The sequence below is a fragment of the Mastigoproctus giganteus genome, chromosome 14 (genome assembly GCF_048544385.1).
Source record: "Mastigoproctus giganteus isolate SK-2022 chromosome 14, ASM4854438v1, whole genome shotgun sequence".
Lineage (NCBI taxonomy): Eukaryota > Metazoa > Arthropoda > Arachnida > Uropygi > Thelyphonidae > Mastigoproctus > Mastigoproctus giganteus.
The window spans coordinates 32201091-32218703 of record NC_143588.1 but is presented as its reverse complement, the minus strand read 5'-3'; the positions used below and the strand labels follow the sequence as shown (position 1 = coordinate 32218703).

Sequence of the window (17613 nt, the reverse complement as noted above, 5' to 3'; positions counted from 1 at the left end):
AAATAACAAACAAACAAACAAAGAAATATTAATATATAGCATACTTTCCTACTTTTACAAATTGGAATCAGAAACACTTTTAATACAGATACGCATTCAAGCCAGAATACACAAAAGTATGCAGAATACTTTAGTTAGTTAACGCATGCCACATTTACAAATTGGAAATCTATATGTTATTATTAAATATAATAAATCATATTTTGAAATAAATTTTCTTTGCCTATATATATATATTCTACAAGCACCCTATTTTTCTGTTATTTTATTATTATTTACTTGTTAGTTTACTAAAGTGAGATTTAATTATACTCAGTACCCAATAAATTTTCATTGTAAACTCAAAAATTTATGTAGAGTTGTGTTCATTACTCAAAACCATTCTTGGTAATAAATCTCAATTTTGAATTTTTCCCATTCCTACACGTTACTTTTTTTTTTAAGGGAAAAATGCTGAAATGTCCAGAATGATTGACTATTGTTACTTACAAAAGACACAATGAGATCAAAAGATAAATCTTTATTTAAAATGAAATCCAACATAAATATGCACTCCATCTGTCAAAACATGTGCAAACTGAAATATAGAAGAAAAGTAAACTTTCTATAAAACCATAAAAGATACAATTTCCAGAAATCTTCCAAAAAATATATATAAATGTTGGTAGATATGATATTGCCAAAAATTACATGTATTAAAGTTCTTGGTTCTGCAATGAAAATAATACATGAAATTTGAATTTAAGTTAGGAACCTTAATATTACAGACTTACTACAAAAAGAATAAAAAACATAATCGATTTAATACACTATCAACATAATATCTCACCTTGCAGCTTGGTCGATAGCATCAATTAGTTGCTTTACATATGTATTCACTACCCATCCCATGGTCTCACTTCCTTCAAATGCATCATCGAAAAACACATGAGCTATGTTAAAACGGTTCTATTAATTTCAATTATAAAATTCAGTTGATAAGAGAACAAATTGAGTACTAATTTCTGTTTGCTTAAGAGTATACCTGTTATCATCAATATTCCTTTCCCTAAGTTACACTCATATGCAAAAATTATGAAAGTTACTAATTTCCCACTGTTTTTGATTAGATGTATATGTAAAAACTGCTACATATAAATTTTCACGTGTACATAAAATTTGCTAGAAAGGCCCATGGCATGCTAGTTTCATGTCCCTTCTCAAAGTATGCTTTAAATAGTATTTTTCACTTTTATTCCTACTAGTCAAGAGAACAAACTTATTTGATAAATTTTCTATTAAAGGTCTGTACAGCGTAATAAGGAGATACCATTTTGATGAATGTCAGTGATGGAAAGCTGTTTAATGGATAGAGATAGTTAACCTCACAACCAAGGAGGTTGTGAGTTTCTACATTTACAAAAGTGTTATTTTGTGGCTACAGAAGTAATCATGAGAGACAGTAATATGTAATCGCAATAAGGGTAAAGTCATTCATAGGCAATAATATCTGGCATTAAACAGTCAAACCAAACAGAAAAAATCTGCATGTCAGGTTGCACTGGAAACCTTAGCCACAAGGAGAACCGTATTGAGGTAAAACAGTGTCTTGCTGACTTGAGCAAAGGAATAATATGGCAGAACACCCAGTGGTGTAAACAGATTATGGCAAATGTAGCCCTGGCTGTAGGTGCTGATTCATCAAAGACATCTGTACATCTGTTTTATTGAGAAAACAAAAAACTAACAGAATTTATAATCCATTTTAAAAACATAATACCAATTACTGCCTAAATGCATGTGGTTTTTATGTAAATGGAAAATAAGTTAATTTATAGTTAATTAATTCAGAGTATCATATGGTAGACAGTACAGGAACCTATGTCACTGTCCTCCCACACCAAGTGAAAAAGACCAGATTTTGAATCCCATCAATAATGTAAGGAATTTTTATGAGCTTTTTCACATGGATAGCTAGTTGGTCTCAGGCAAAGTTGAAGAATGTTGAATATCGTAATTGGCTTGTTTTAAAATCTCCAGGTTATTTTCTGCCTATACCAAAGTACTGCAACAATTATAAAGCAGTTTATTAATCATCCAAACTAGATTTTGAACAGGCAAAGAATAGAAACCTTTCTTCTTGTCCAAATGGTAGCCAAGCATCCTGATCTCTTGCCAAAGCTATTGGCCACAACTTTTGCATATCTCTGTTCCCATCTGCGTCAAAACCAGATGGTTCTATTGCCACTTCAGCCAAAGATAAAGCTCACTTAACAGAATCCTATTTTCCTTCCAACTCATGGCCTTAGTTGCTAATGCTCCTGAAAACTAAATAACAAACAAAACAATAACATCATGTAAGAAAGCTCCAGGTCCTGATGGTATTTCTCCACTTGTTCTCAAAACTTGTGCTCCTGAACTTATTCCTGTTCTGTGTCACCTTTTTACACTTTCTTATTCTGCCTACACTAACTAATTTGTGATATCCAGCCAGTTCCTAAAAAGGGTGACAAATCCCTCCCATCCAATTATCGTCCCATTGCACTAACTTTAAACTTTCTAAAGTATTGGAGAAATCAATTAACTGCCAACTCTTAAACTACCTAGAAACCTTCCATCTGATCAATGATCGCCAAAATGGATTCTGTTCATTGTTGATCCACTGGTGATATCCTGACTTATGTTACCCATCCCTATTTCCCTATTTCTAGTCATGGAATAGTTTGGGGAAATTCAAGCAGTTGCTCTTGATATTTCAGAGGCTTTTGATTTGGTGATTATGGGCTTAGCACACCCAGAGTCCAGAGCTGGATATCATCATTCTTCTCTTTCCTGGTGATTCCCTTCTACATGTGACTCTCTCTCTCTCTCTCTCTCTCTCTGAGTAATTCAGAAACTTTTTTTTTGTGGCTTCCTTGCACCATATGGCTAATAATAATAATAATAAAGGTCTTCTAAGTTTTCATCTTATTGTTTGCCAACTGTTTTTTGCAATTGGGTATCTAGTTTTCACTTGTACTGTTCACTGCACATGATGCCTTTCTGTCTTCTAATTTCGCTACTAATGCTGGTCTTCCCAAGTCTCAGTTGTTTTTCCCAGTTTCTCCCACACTTTTCCTCTTGTATATTAATGTCATTCTTCCATTGACCAGAAATCCTATCTGTAGTTTTGCTGATGACAGCAGATTGCATTCCACTTTCTAGTTTGAGAAATCTTGCCCTGCACAAACAACTTCAACTTCTTGAATATCCACTACCAATTCCTTAAAACTTATCTCTAGGTAATTCTCCAGTGGGGCAGAAATAATTTAATTGATTTCAATCCTTCTAAAACTCAGACCTATCTTATATCTTGCAAAAAGGATTCTACTACCTCTTATTTCTATGCAAGATCATATATCTCTATTGGGGATTACCCTGACTTCTGACATGAGCACATTACAAATATTACTTCCATTGCATTGAAAAAAACTGGGTTTTTTATTTCACTTTCAGTGTTACTTTTTTTCCAAATAGCAGGTCATTCTGTACAAATTGAAAATCATGTAATATTGTTCCCACATCTGGGGCAGTGCCTTGAAAACCTCTCTCAGGAATCTAGATTCCATTCAGATTCCATTCCATAGAAAATGACATTCTGTTTCTGCTGCATGCAGAAACAGAATGGCTATGAGACAGCAATTGGAGGCTATATATATACTTTCATGGGCCCTGTTCTTCTATATTGGTTTCTATAATTCCTGCTCTCTGCTGCAACCAGTCAGCATCCTTTTACTATCCAATTTCAAACTCACAGAACCAACTTTTTTTCATTCCTCATTTATTCGCTCAATCTGGAACATCCTTCCTTTGTACGTATTTCTTTAAAATTACAATATACCAAAGTTCAAGTCTGATTTCAACAAATATCTTCTTTCATCTTCTCAGCCTTCAACCCATGCATGTACTATATTAACTAATAATAATATAGTACTTAGCACACACTAAGTACTATATTATTATTATTATTATTATTGCTGCTCTTATATTATTTCTCCCTGATTGGGGGGGGGGGTTTCGCCTCGTGATGGGTATTGCTACCAAGTACAAAGGGTGATTGTGGTTATGTCTGATGTTACTGTTGGTCGAGGAACTCTCTGACAATCCTACAGGTGTTCAGGAATTCCGACTTCCTGAAGTTCCTTGTAGGTGTTCGCTGGGAGGCCTATTGCTGCTAGGCTGTTATGTGGGGTCTTTGGCACCATACCCGTGGTTGACACGATGATCGGGATGGTCGTTACTTGTTGCATATGTCACATCTCTTTGATCTCCTGCCTTAGGTTCATGTACTTCCTGATTTTTTTCCCATGGGTTTTCTGCAGGTTGCCAGTGTTGGGTACTGCTATGTCAATCAGATAGCTAGCCTTTTCCTTCTTGTCCACAAGGGTTATGTCCAGTCTGTTGTGTGGGAATGGCACAGTCCCAGTACAGCTTGTGGGTTGGGGTCTCTAGTACTGCTGGGGTTCGTACTTGTAGTACGGTACACTTTCTTCGATCAATTGGTATTTCCTTGCTAGCATCTGATGTATTATCCTGGCTACCTGGTCATGTCTATGAGTGTACTCAGTCTGGGTGATCACCTTGCATCCCACAGTGATGTGTTGGATCATTTCTGAGGCCAGGTAGCATTGTCGACATGCCTCATCTAACACTCCGGTTTCCTTGGGGATGTATTTTCTATAGTTCCTGGTGTTGATTAAATGGTCTTGGATGGCGAGCATGAATCCTTCAGTCGGGGAAGAGCGTTCCACTCATGAGCCATTCATTGGAAGCAATTTTATCTATGTGACCCTGATGGAGATCATTGTAGTGTCTGCCATGGAGTGTCTTCTCTGCCCATCTTTCTTGCTTTGCTTGTACCTCCTGGTTGGGAGGGGACTCCTCACTTAGGTCGAGTGGGGTATAGCATTAGCATTAGTAGAGGCATATGATGCAAGAAAGCAAGCTTATTCAGCATCAGCCAAAAAAAAAAAAAAAAACACACCACTCCCATTTCACCCCTCTGTTCGTCGAAATACCTGTCCAGTTGAGCCTTAAATTTGTTTAGGCTATCAACTTCAACAACAAGTGACGGAAGTCAGTTCCACCAACCAACCACCCGCTGGCCAAAGGCAAATTTCCGCACATCTATCCGACATCCGTCCTTCCTCAATTTGTATACCAAGATAGACAAGTATACCACTTGTCTATCTTCTTTATGGCCTGGTGGAATGCTGATGTGTGTTTCTTCCTTCAGGTTAACTATTGCTGTCTTCTTTTGCTTAATGAGGTCTATCAGGCTCCTTCTTCCCAGGCAATTGTCAGTCTCTCCACGGCAGCTCTCGGGTGGTGTTGGCGGCTCTTGGTCATTGTCCTAGTCTTTCTCATGATATCCTCCAGCTCAGTGTTAGTCCAATCTATGACCCCAAAGGAGTAAGTTAGCACTGGGACTGTATAGGTGTTTATGGCTTTAACTGTGTTCCCTCCATTCAGTTTTGCTTTCAGCAGGCTTCTGAGTCTCTGATGGTATTTTTCAGTCAGGCAGGCCTTAATTTCCTTGTGCTGTAACTGCTGAGCCTACATCATCCCCAAGTATTTGTAGGCCTCTCCCTCTGCCATGGCTTCGATCTCTTTACCACTCTGCAGCTGGTAGTTTCGGTTGGCTAATTTTTCCTGACGCAATCTGTGGGACTTGCATTTGTCTAGACCAGGCCTGGGCAAACTTTTTGGCTGAAGGGCCACATTAAGAATTCAAAAAGAAGGCAGGCCGCACATAAAATACTATTTTTAGATATATATTATTTGTTATCATGAAGAAGAAATATAACGTAAAAAAAAATTATTCTCTAACAACCAAGAATTTAATGAGATGAATGGAACTGTTTTACATCTTTTAACATTTTTTTTAATTTTGGGTGTTAATTTTGTAGTTGAGATTCTTAAAACTGCTTGGAAATGTTCATCGGTGATGCTTGATCGTAAAGAATTTTTATTTAGATTCATGATGGAAAATGTTTGTTCACGTATGTAGGTTGATCCAAAAATAACCAACATTTTTCGGGCAAAATTTAAGTTTGTCGAATTTGTCTGAATTAAGAGTATTGTAAAATTTACAGATTTCCTCACGACAGTGCAATTCCCTTAAATCGGTATCACACTGCAGATGTATAATCTGAAGTTGTAGTTCACTGGGTGCACTATCAATTTCTACTGAAAATGGGTTGCGCACTATTGCCAAACTTGTCTCAATTTTTCGGAAGTCGCCAAATCTTCGTGAAAGTCATCATTCAGAGCATTGATAATTTCACAATATTTTTCAAATTTATTTTCTGGAATATTCAGCAACTACATGGTCTAACTTTTTAATCAATAAATGTTGAAGGAACAACTGGAGTTTTAACTGAAATCCATTCAAACTTTTTACCTTATCATGGGCATATCAATTTTTCCCTTGTAGCACGGTGTTGAAAGTATTTAAGTGTGTCACGATGTCCAGGGTAAACGCAAAATCACAAATCCAGTTATTATCAGTCAATTCGGGAAAGTCCATAATATTTTTAAGTTTTAAAAATAGAACGATGTCATCTTTAAGATCCCATACTCGCCGAAGAACTTTTCCTAAGCTAAGCCATCGAATTTGGCTATGATAAGGAATATCTGTGTACTCGGATTCAATATCTTGAAGAAAATTAACGAATTGTCTGTGTTTCAGGCCCCTCGATCTTAATAAATTTACTAGTTTAATAATACAAGATATGACATGTTCAACTTTTAACACATTTCATGTTGATGTATAATACAATGAATTGTAATTAAATTATAATCAGGATAATTTTCGCAAATTTTATCTCGGATTTTCTTTAACGCTCCAACATTTTTACCTGTCAAACTTGGTGCTCCGTCAGTTGTTACGCTTACCATTTTGTTCCATTGTAAATTATATCTTGTTAAGCATTTTTCAACTTTTTCAAATATATCAGCTCCCATTGTTTGGTCTTTAAGAGATTCCATTGAAAGAAGCTCTTCAGTAATTTCAAAATTAGAGGTGCATCCATGTATGAAAATTAATAACTGTGCAATATTCTTTTGGTTGTTACTTTCGTCGAGAGCTATCGAGTACCATGTTATGGATTCTAATACCGATAATAATTGCTCATTCAAATTTGTATCAATACATTCAATTCTTCTTACTATGGTTCACTGAGATAAACTTATATTCTCAAATTTGTATTTAATGCCAGGACATATAATTCCACAAGCTTCAGTCATACATTCTTTAATATAGTCTCCATCAAAAAAGGCTTGTTGCTTTTTGCAATTATATGAGAAATAACAAAACTTGCTTCTACAGTAGTTTCCTGTTCCTTAGTTAGCCACATAAACACATTTTGTTGCCTAGATAAATTTTGAATCCATCAGCAGTTTTCTTTCTCGCTTCCGGAGTTAAACTGGCACCATATTCAGAATGTTTAGTAGTGAAATGTCTTTTAATATTGTACTCTTTCAACACTGAGACACACTCCTGGCAGATGAGACAAACAGTCTCGTTATTTATGTTAGCAAAAAAATATTTTGTGTTCCACTCTTCAGTGAAGACACGATGCTCTTGTTGAATTTTTCGTTTTTTATTCATTTTTAAAAGAGCGTAAATATTATTTTTATCGCTACTGGCACCTAGATGATAACCGAAGATAACACAAAAAAACTAACTGCAGAATGACAGTCAGAGAAAACAGATTGGAACTGGTGAGGCTGGATGGTCTTGCCCTTCTCTTGTGGTAGCCATACGGGGGACAACGCCACTCGCTCCACTGTCTTCCTTGGGAGACCGTCTCTGATTTTTCGAACTGACTCCTCTGCCTAAGGCCTGAATGCAAGTGACTTTATCCTGCGCCACACTCAATGCAGTATGATTAATATTTCTCTGCGACATTATCCATTATTGGATGTGGACCTGTTTAGCTTATGTCCAGTGGTAGTTCTCCTGAGTGATGCCAGATGGCACCACAATCCGCCTTACCCGCCACTCACCTTGGGGTAGGTGGGTCTGTTGGAGCAACTTTCACAATGTTTATTTATTTTATTAATTTTTTTCTTATTATTAATTAATTTATTATTATTAAATGATTTATGACTATTATTATTATTATACTGGTCTCCCAGCGTGATGGAGTCACGTCGCTTCCGGTACTCGAACCCGGGTCCATCAGGCTGGTAGTCCAGTGTCGCAACCACTGGGCCATCACGCCTTTATTATTATTATTATTAGCCATATGGTGCAAGGAAGCCTGAGACTTTTGCTGCACCAGCCAAAAAACAATCTGAGTTACCCTGAGAGTGAGAGAGAGAGAGAGAGAGAGAGAGAGAGAGAGAGAGAGAGAGAGAGAGAGAGAGAGAGAGAGAGAGAGAGAAGGGAATCACCAAGAAGAAAAGAATGATGATATCCAGCTCAGGATCCTGGGTGTTCCAAGCCCATACTCACCAAATGTGAGCCCCTGGAGTTAACATGTTCTAATATATCTCTGTTTGGGGTTTTCATAAAAAGGTTTAAAAAAAAAAAAAAAAAAAAAAAAAAAACTCAGTTATGATTTTTTTCTCCTGGGGAAATGAATGGTATGGATGTTTAAGGACACAAGGGTAACTGAGGCCAAAATATGCCTATTCCTATTTTTTCCTAGAAACTGATTTTTTCATCCAACAAGCAGTGCATATCTATCAGATTGGAAGAACGTGCGACTCACCTGTGATCACTTACAGCTCATGCAGCAAACCATCTGGTCATTTTGGATTAAGTTTTTTTTTTTTTTTTTGGTAGTTGTTGGTGCATCAGCTTCTGTGGTCATAATGCACCCCCCAAGGTTTTTGCAGTACTTTGATCCAAGCCCGAGGTGGGAATTGAACCCGCGACCTTTGGGTTGCCAGGTAGGCACTTTACCCACCCGGCTAGCCCGGTCGGCTGAATTGAGTTGATGTAAGAAGTGGGGGTTCCCAAAGGATCAGTATTAGGGCCACTGTTGTTTTTGATTTTCATAAATGACATCAGTGAAGGGATAGAGGGCATGATGTCTAAATTTACATATTATATAAAGATTGGAAGAGTAGTTAATGATCACTGCCAAGCAGAGCTGCTTCTTCAGAATGACCTAGATAGACTTCAGGGATGGTCAGAAAAATGGCAACTATGCTTTAATCCAGCAAAGTGTAAGGTATTGCACCTGGGGAACAGTAACCCCAAAATAACATATACACTTGCTGGAGTTGAAATAAAACCAGTAGTGGAGGAAAGGGACTTGGATATTATGATATGGTCAGATATGAAGTTCTCCAAGCATTGTAGACTGGTCGCAAGGAAGGCTCAGGTGTCCTATTGATAATTTATAGAACAATTGCTAGTAGAGATAAGGACATCATAATCCCATTATATAAGGCTATTGTTAGACCACACTTAGAATACTGAGTTCAAGTATGGAGATCGCACCTAAAGGTGCGGTCTCCATACTTGAGGTAGAGAAAGGTGAGGTCTCCATTGTGCTTCATGAAAGGGTCAAAAGATGGGTAAACCCCCCCCCCGGTGAGATCGGCAAAAGGGCGTCCATATGAGACAAGACTTCGAATATGTGGGTTGCAGAGCTTGGAAACTAGGCATCTTTGAGGAGGCTTGATTGAGGTGTTTAAGGCTCTGAGAGGCATAAGTAAAATGAATGAGGATGAAATTTTCACAGTTATAAATGTTCTAAAACAAGGGGAATAATTTCAAGTTATGGGGGGGAGATGTTTAGATTGGACTGCAGGAAGTTTTATTTTAGCCAGTGAGTTATAAATTACTGGAATAAGTTGCCTATACGGGTGATAGAGGCTGACAGTTAGGGGAAATTCAAAGGTCAGCTGGACAATTACCTATGGGAAGAGGAAAATGCATGGGTTGCCTATTTCCTTTTCTCTTCTTAATTTTTTTCTTATTATTATTTTATTTTAATTTATTTTTGTTATTTTATTTTATTATTACTATTATTTATTATTTATTTATTTTTTTTTTTTTTGGCTGGTGCAGCATAAGCCATAAGCTTCCTTGCACCATGTGGCCACTGCTAATACTAATACTAATTTCTTGGGCTCAATGTCACCTGTGGACTTGCATTTTTTCATGTTGCCAATTGTAGACTTGCAACTGTTTAATGCCTGAGAAACAAAATGTGCAAACATTTCCAAACACAATATTCAATAATGATGATCATTCCCTCTGAAACTGTTAATTCTTTCTGTGTACTCATCATTTGGTGCACACCTTTTTTTCCCAACATGGCATTCTATGATCATTCTGTCTGAAACTCTGTTAGTTCTTTCTGTGTAGTTGTCATTTGGCATACACATTTGATATAAATTCCAAGCAAAACACTCTGTTCATCTTTATAGGCCAAAAAGTAAAATAAAGCAATAGAACAGGAATTACCTAGTTCAAAAGAGCAAAAAACATAGCATACAACAGTTATGAAGCAGTGAAACTCTCTTAAGCATTTATATGCTTAGTTATAACTTGATCTGTAATAATACCATGAAAAGTTACCATGAATTGTTAGGTGGCAAAGGATAATTAAGAGAAATTACTGGCTAAGAGAACAAAGAAAGGTGCAAGGGTGCACCTTTCTTTAAGGTTATTATTATATTAAAATCACTCTTATACTATGTGAAATTAATAATATAGTTTATTAGGCTGTTTGCTTACATTACTATACATTAAAGTGACATTTCGGGTATCTTAACCGACACCCATCATCAGACAATGCTGTTGGGGAAATAGAAAAAGTTACAAATTTTGAATATTTTAGAATATTACAGTTACAATTACCAAGCCAATGATTAATCACTCACCTATAAATTAACTGCTGGCAGCACCTCTTGCCTGTATGCATATCAGGTTTCTGGGAGCATTGGCAATAGGAGTCTGTCAGCAGGTAAGAATTTAATCTCTTTGTATTTAACATAGATTTTCTGCTTTCTATTGTAATGGCAATTTAAAACTTAATATATTAGAATCAGCGGCCTCTGTAGCCGAGTGGTCAGGAGCGGGAGTGCAGCAGCACACGCTCCTTGAGTAGACCGGGGTTCAAGCCCCTGACTGCTGAATATGGTCAATCTGCCAACCCGCACTGGACCAGCGTGGCAGATTATGATCCATTTTCCTCGGCATGAATTGTTGAGGAGGCTTCCATCCTGCAGTGGGTTGATAATGGCTGCACTTTACCTTATTTTTACGTTAGAATCGTAATTTGCAAATTACGATTATAAACTGAAATATTCTAAAATATTCAAAATTTGTAACCTTTTCTATGTTGTTTCCTCAACAGCAATGTCTAATGATGGGTATTAGTAAGATACCTGAAACATCATTTTAATGTATAGTAATATAGATGAACAGCCTAATAAACTATATTATTAATTTCACGTGGTATAAGAGTGGTATTAATATAATAATAATAACTTTAATGGAAAACAGCCACATAGCGACCTTCCCTAACTATATTGCACCTTTCTTTTTTTAACAATATGCAAAGATATACTGAAAATGTAAGCAAACTTAGGTGATCACCTAAGTTGACAAATTCACGGAAAAAATCAAGTTAAAATGAAAAAAATAAATGAAATAATTAATTTCTCTATTTCTAAAAAATTTCTCAAATATTTTATTTATTGGAAAAATAAACAATAGTTTAGTGAAATAATTTTTTTTAATTTGTGACATGAGGGCAAGAGCTGACCCACTCTGCAACTTTAATAAAGCAATAAGAGCCACAATAACTCAGCAACCCAACAACATGTCACCCAGTTTACCAAAAGCCTCAGCCTACATCTGCCCATGAGGTTTGTAAGAGGAGGAGAGGAAGGGGGGGGGTAGTGCCAAAGCATGAATTTTATGATTTACTGGTAACTAATATAGGGACACCCTTGCATGTATGTAAATACAAATAAGAAAAGAAAGAATCACATGCAATGGATGCAGGATAGTCACAATAATTCAGCTGAATGAATACTTCATACTAATCTTTACAGATGAAAGCCACTTCATGAAGGGAAGATTGTACTAGTGAACTTAAGTACTGTGAAATCAGTGGTATGGAAATTACAGAGGATTGTTTATTTGTTTGTTTTTATGCCAAAGTCTAAGGCTATGAGGTGTCAGTGTATCATGTCTATAAATTGTGTGTAAGCTATGTTTAGCTAGTTGTGTTTTGTTTAGAAGTAAAAACCCAAGTTTCTCATGAAAAAAAAAAAAATCATGCAACCTCATGTTTCAGGCTACCTGAGCAGTAGCTCATATACTCTTATCAAACTGCATGTGTTCTCTGGTAGGTTTACCTCTGGATGAAAAAACCTTGAACAAGACCAATTAACTCATTACAGTGTGAAAAATGCCCATGAAATTTCTTGAGTCATTGCCAGGAATCATTCCCACACCTTTTTCACAAGGTGTGGGAATGATTTTAATCACTGTGCTACCTGAGAAGGGCATACAATCTCACCTCAGCCTGATATATTTTTTCAGAGTGTGAAAAAAATTCCATAAAGATTCCTCCCATCTTGGTATAAATAACAAGTCTTTTTCCATGCAGTGCAAAAGAGCAGCAGTTCTATTTTACTACTCACATTAATCTTGTATAGATGACATATATACTTCATTATAAGGAAAATAATGAGGTGGAGCATCAGATCATTAAAGTTAATTATAAGGACTTCATTAGACCCATAGGTAACTAATTCCCTTTGACTGAAAAGGTACCAATTTATTGCCAATTGCCTTCCTAAGCATAAAGTGGGTAACTGTAGACATATCAGTATAACTTCAATGATAGGATAAATTATGGAAGTTAACATTAAAATGCAATAGAGGATCATCTAGACTAGCATTTCAAAAACTGGGGTCTGCAACCTGGGAATCTGTAGACCAGTTCCAGGGGGACCACAAAACAAACATTCAGAAGGTATCAAGTAATATGTGTTTATTTTCTTAAAAATATACTAATATAATCACAATGAAATTCACTATACAACATTACTTATTTTTGATATGATTAGTATAAATAATTGTTCACTCTATGTATAGCAAATTGACGATAAATAAACTTATTATTATATATCTGTATAAAAATAAGAATAAAGTTCAGTTGTTTCACACATAAAACTTTGAATTTTCTTTTCAGAAAACCCAGTGTTCATATACATATACACACAAACATATATATATAGGGTCTGCAAACTTTTTTGAAGGAGTCCACAAACTTGTTTTGATTTTTGAAGGGGTCGGTAAATCTCAGTAGTTTGGGAACCTCTAATCTAGACTCAATGGTATTCTCAAGGCAACACAAAACAGTGTTAAGGAGAGGAAATCTCATTTAATCAACATGATAAACTACTTATGATAGAGTCACACGTGAATTGGATGTAAGAAACAATTTGACATTTCTTATTTGGACTTTAGTAAAGCAGTTGACTCAATCACACACACACACACACACACACAAAATACTGCTATATAAGTTGGAACACACTGGGATCACTGGCAAGATCCCAGTTAAGTTATGTGAAAATAGACCAAGTGGCTGATCCAATCCCCAAACATTTTGTTTAACATGCTACTGAACTTTTAACCTTCTCTTTCAATAACATGACTTTATGAGAAATCCATCTAATCTGTGTATATTTATTAAAGTCAATTTACAAATAAATCAAAATTAAACAGGAAAAAGGAAAAATGAAAGGAAAAATTATTTTAAAGCAGACTTTTAAAAAGAGGAAGCAGAATATAATACTGGAGATAAAAAAAATGTATATTTAATACAAATAGGCAATTAGAAAATATTAGTAACATACTTAAATGATGAATGATAAAGACTCACTTTCAAACATATAGTAGTCAGGATCGGCAACATTCAAAAAGAGCTGAGCATTCCTTTGTGCTGCTTGATCTTCATCCATCCTAAGAAAGAATATTTACTAAAATTCACTTCATAATTGAGGACTTATACATGAAATAAAAATAATAATTATTATTATATAGATGATTCTACATTCATTTGCTGCATTTGATTCCCAGGGATTCATGGCTAGCACAGTGGTCATGATAACCATCTTTCCACACCATTGAAAAATAGAACTTTCTTTGAATCCTGTCTGAAGGAGTGGATTGATCTGGGATGGAGTTTGCATGGTTCTTTGTCCTGGAAAGTTGGCCTTTTTATTCGGCAAACAGGTAAATCAATCACACAATACACATAGTTTAGATACACGATATTCATGAGTTAGTTTAGTTAGTTGTTACAAAACAACATCAACAGTTCATTTACTGGAAATGGAAACAGAATAGAACTGTGCATGACCAAAATTTTCAGAATTTATGATATCTAGTTCAATGACTTTGGTCTAAATTAGGGTGACCAAATGCTTTTGGTGATAACTGGAACAAAAGGAGTTTAGAACTGGAAAAACTGGGACAAAAGGAGTTTAGAACTGGAAAAACTGGGACATTTTCTAAAAATACCTACTTTCCCAGGAAAGTAGGTATTTTGTTTTTTAATACAGTAAACCCCCGCTATTCGCGGTATCAGCAACCACGAATACGCAGTTTCGCGTATTCGTGGTCGCTGATTTAATATAAAATGAAACTTAAAAAAATGTGAATTTTAAATCGCCGTGAACATTTTCCGCCGTAAAAAAACATGGGCGTGGCTAAAATCATCTTTCCCAGTCAAAACAGCGCTCAGTGGGTGGGGGGGGAGAGGGGTGACAAAATTGCGAGCATGGATGTTTCTCGCTAATCCTTGTTCAGTATGTGCTATGCGCTTGTCATGGGTTTCGTCCTTTGCTTTTAATTTATATGCTTATAAATTGAATAAATTTATCAATTTATAAATTGATATGCTTACAAAAGTGATAAATTTACCGTTTTGCAGTGTAAAACAGACTTTTTCGAGTGTGTTAACGGAAGAAAGTGACTTTATTGTGGACAAGTTCTTTCTAACCCGTACAAAAATATGGCTACAAATAACAAGGGAAATGTGAAAAGATCAAAGAAGGTGATGACATTAGCGAATAAAATTGAGTTATTAGACAAAATTTCTAATGGTGAAAGTGTCTCATCAGTGGCAAAATTATAAAATCAATGAGTCAACGGTACGATCAATCAAGAAATCGGAAGAAAAAATCCGCCATAGTGTCTGTGAAAACACGCTAATTGCTTCAAAAATTTGCTATGTAACTCGTGATGTTAAATTAGAAAAAATGGAAAAAGCTTTAAATCTGTGGATAGAAGACCGAACTCAAAATAAAATTCCCCTTTTCATCATTCATGAAAGGGCAAAACACCTTTATCAACACTTTAGCGAAACTGTTGATAGAACTGGTGGGATAAGTTCTTAGATTATAGCAAAGGCGCTGGATTGAAAGATTTGTTTGAAATTTCTAATAAATATTACATTTAATATTAAATTGTTTCTTATTTTCATTTCGATGCCTTATGCTTGCATTTCACTATGTACTGTCTATGTACATAGTCATATTATGAAGGTACATATAATACATACATAGACAAAATTTTAGACTAGTTTTTCTTATATATTTCATACTTTGGAACGGAACCCCTTTATTACTATGGGAGCCATAACTCAGTATTCGCGTTTTCGGTATTCGCAGCATTTCTCAGGAACATAACCCCCGCAAATAGCAGGGGTTTACTGTATTGTAAAATTCAAATTAATATGTTTACAGAAGAATATATAAACAATGATTTATGGAAAAAACAAACAAATTACATATTTCATCAAGGAGCAAATAGTACTTTCAGTAATATTTTAAATGACTTTTGCCTTCCTTGATTAACTTTTCATAATTTTTAATCATGTCATAGAAACTTTTGCATGTTAAATTCAAGTTTAATTTACACATCATTATAGAATCAAATGCTTTTATATCCAAGCGATTTCATTCATAAGACCATTTAATTTCAATTTGTGAAAATATTTCTTTCCACATTTCCATTGAGTGCTGGAATGGCAAACAAAAAGCTACACAATTTCTCAAATCCTGAGTTCTCATCTTGAAATTCAAATTTTAAAAAAAAATATGACAACCGGCTATAGCAAGATCTGTTACACCACTCATCATTACTTTCTTTCAATTCTTCTGTAATCAAATTTTTAAGCAATGAAAACTGATTAAATAACAAATTTTCACCAAGTTGAAAACCCATGTCAGCAACATATTTTGCTTATCTTCCCAAACTGGAGAACTTTTTAAAAGCATCCACTCCATGTACTTCATTTTCAGTAAGGGTTCAACCCATTTTTTTAGATAACCATAGGTTGTAATGTATATCTCAAATATTTCCTCTTTAAATGTTTCCATTTCATTCTTTTTATCCAATAAACCGTCGACGGCACTCAAAGGAATAAATTTTTCACCGGTGCATAATACAAACATGTCAATGGTTCCTTGAATGTAATTCTTTACCTCAATTATGCTATTTTGCACAACTTTGATTTTTAGAATTTGTTTATTAAATAAAGAAAAAATGTTAAGGATTGCATGTAAGTATGCTTCATTACTGGTGATTCAAAAAATTTTTGCAATAAATTTTGGGGACGTTTCCTATGAATAAAAATATTCTTTCAGTGCTTCACACATTTTTAATAATCCCTCTGCCTCATCATATAAGCTTAAACAGCAAATTTTTGAATGGGTCAATAACTTTTCATACTGCATATCTAATAGAAAACAAACATACATTTTTCAGTTGCTCAATATGTACCACATAAGTTGAAAAGTACAACAGTATTTTTACCATGACCATTTCTACATCATAGCATAATTGCTCAGCTCCCAAGTGCATTTTGCTATGCAAAGTATGTACAGAACATACATAATCTAGTAAATCGAGATTAATTTTGTCAAGTAATTTACAAAAGACATTGCACCTTTTTTAATGGTCCCCAAAATTTGTGTTAGTGTTATCTGTTCCATAAGCAATGCACTTTTTTTTTTTATTTTTAGTAAATAAAAATACAGGGATTACCTTGATCTCTTTATAGGAAGGCTTCTAATCCAACTCTCCTAGTCTATCACGTAAATTAATTAAAATACAATGAATTTAATAAACTACATTTTAATGTGTTCCATAATGGTAGCTATGACACCGACTTAATAACCCGGAATCACCGTTGAGGTCCCAACCCAACCCCAAAACTATCAACCATGACACAACCATCAATATAGGAAAACATTATGTCAAATTTACTCATAGTAAAAAAAAACAACTAAATAAGAAATACATGAAGACAGATTTCTTTCTCCTTAAGTTAGACAGAAAATGCGTCGATGTGTAAGTATTTAAAAGAAAGTTAGTCCTCATCATGCATGCCTTTATAGGACCAATCATCCGATATTAAAAAAGGTCTACGAATATTAATTGAGTTTTTACAGAGTTTAATTTCAAGTGTTTCAGCAATAAGTAATTTACTATAATTTTGCTGAATATTAATTATTTTGGCTTCATTAAAAAGAAAGGAATGTGCCTCATTCATAGCATGGAATGCCATCTCTGAAGCATGTGCTCTTGATGCGCATACA

General features: G+C 35.1%; 1 protein-coding gene across 1 annotated transcript in view; it reads right to left on the bottom strand.

The window, feature by feature from the left end:
• The window catches only part of LOC150075054 (chitin synthase chs-2-like), a 255891-nt gene that overhangs the window by 97797 nt on the left and 140481 nt on the right, over positions 1–17613 (bottom strand). The window contains exons 7-8 of the mRNA XM_090389070.1: positions 13890–13969; positions 830–932 (exon numbers count right to left, since the gene is read on the bottom strand). Of these exons, the coding sequence (XP_090245196.1) occupies positions 830–932; positions 13890–13969 (183 nt within the window). The remainder of the gene's footprint in view (positions 1–829; positions 933–13889; positions 13970–17613) is intronic.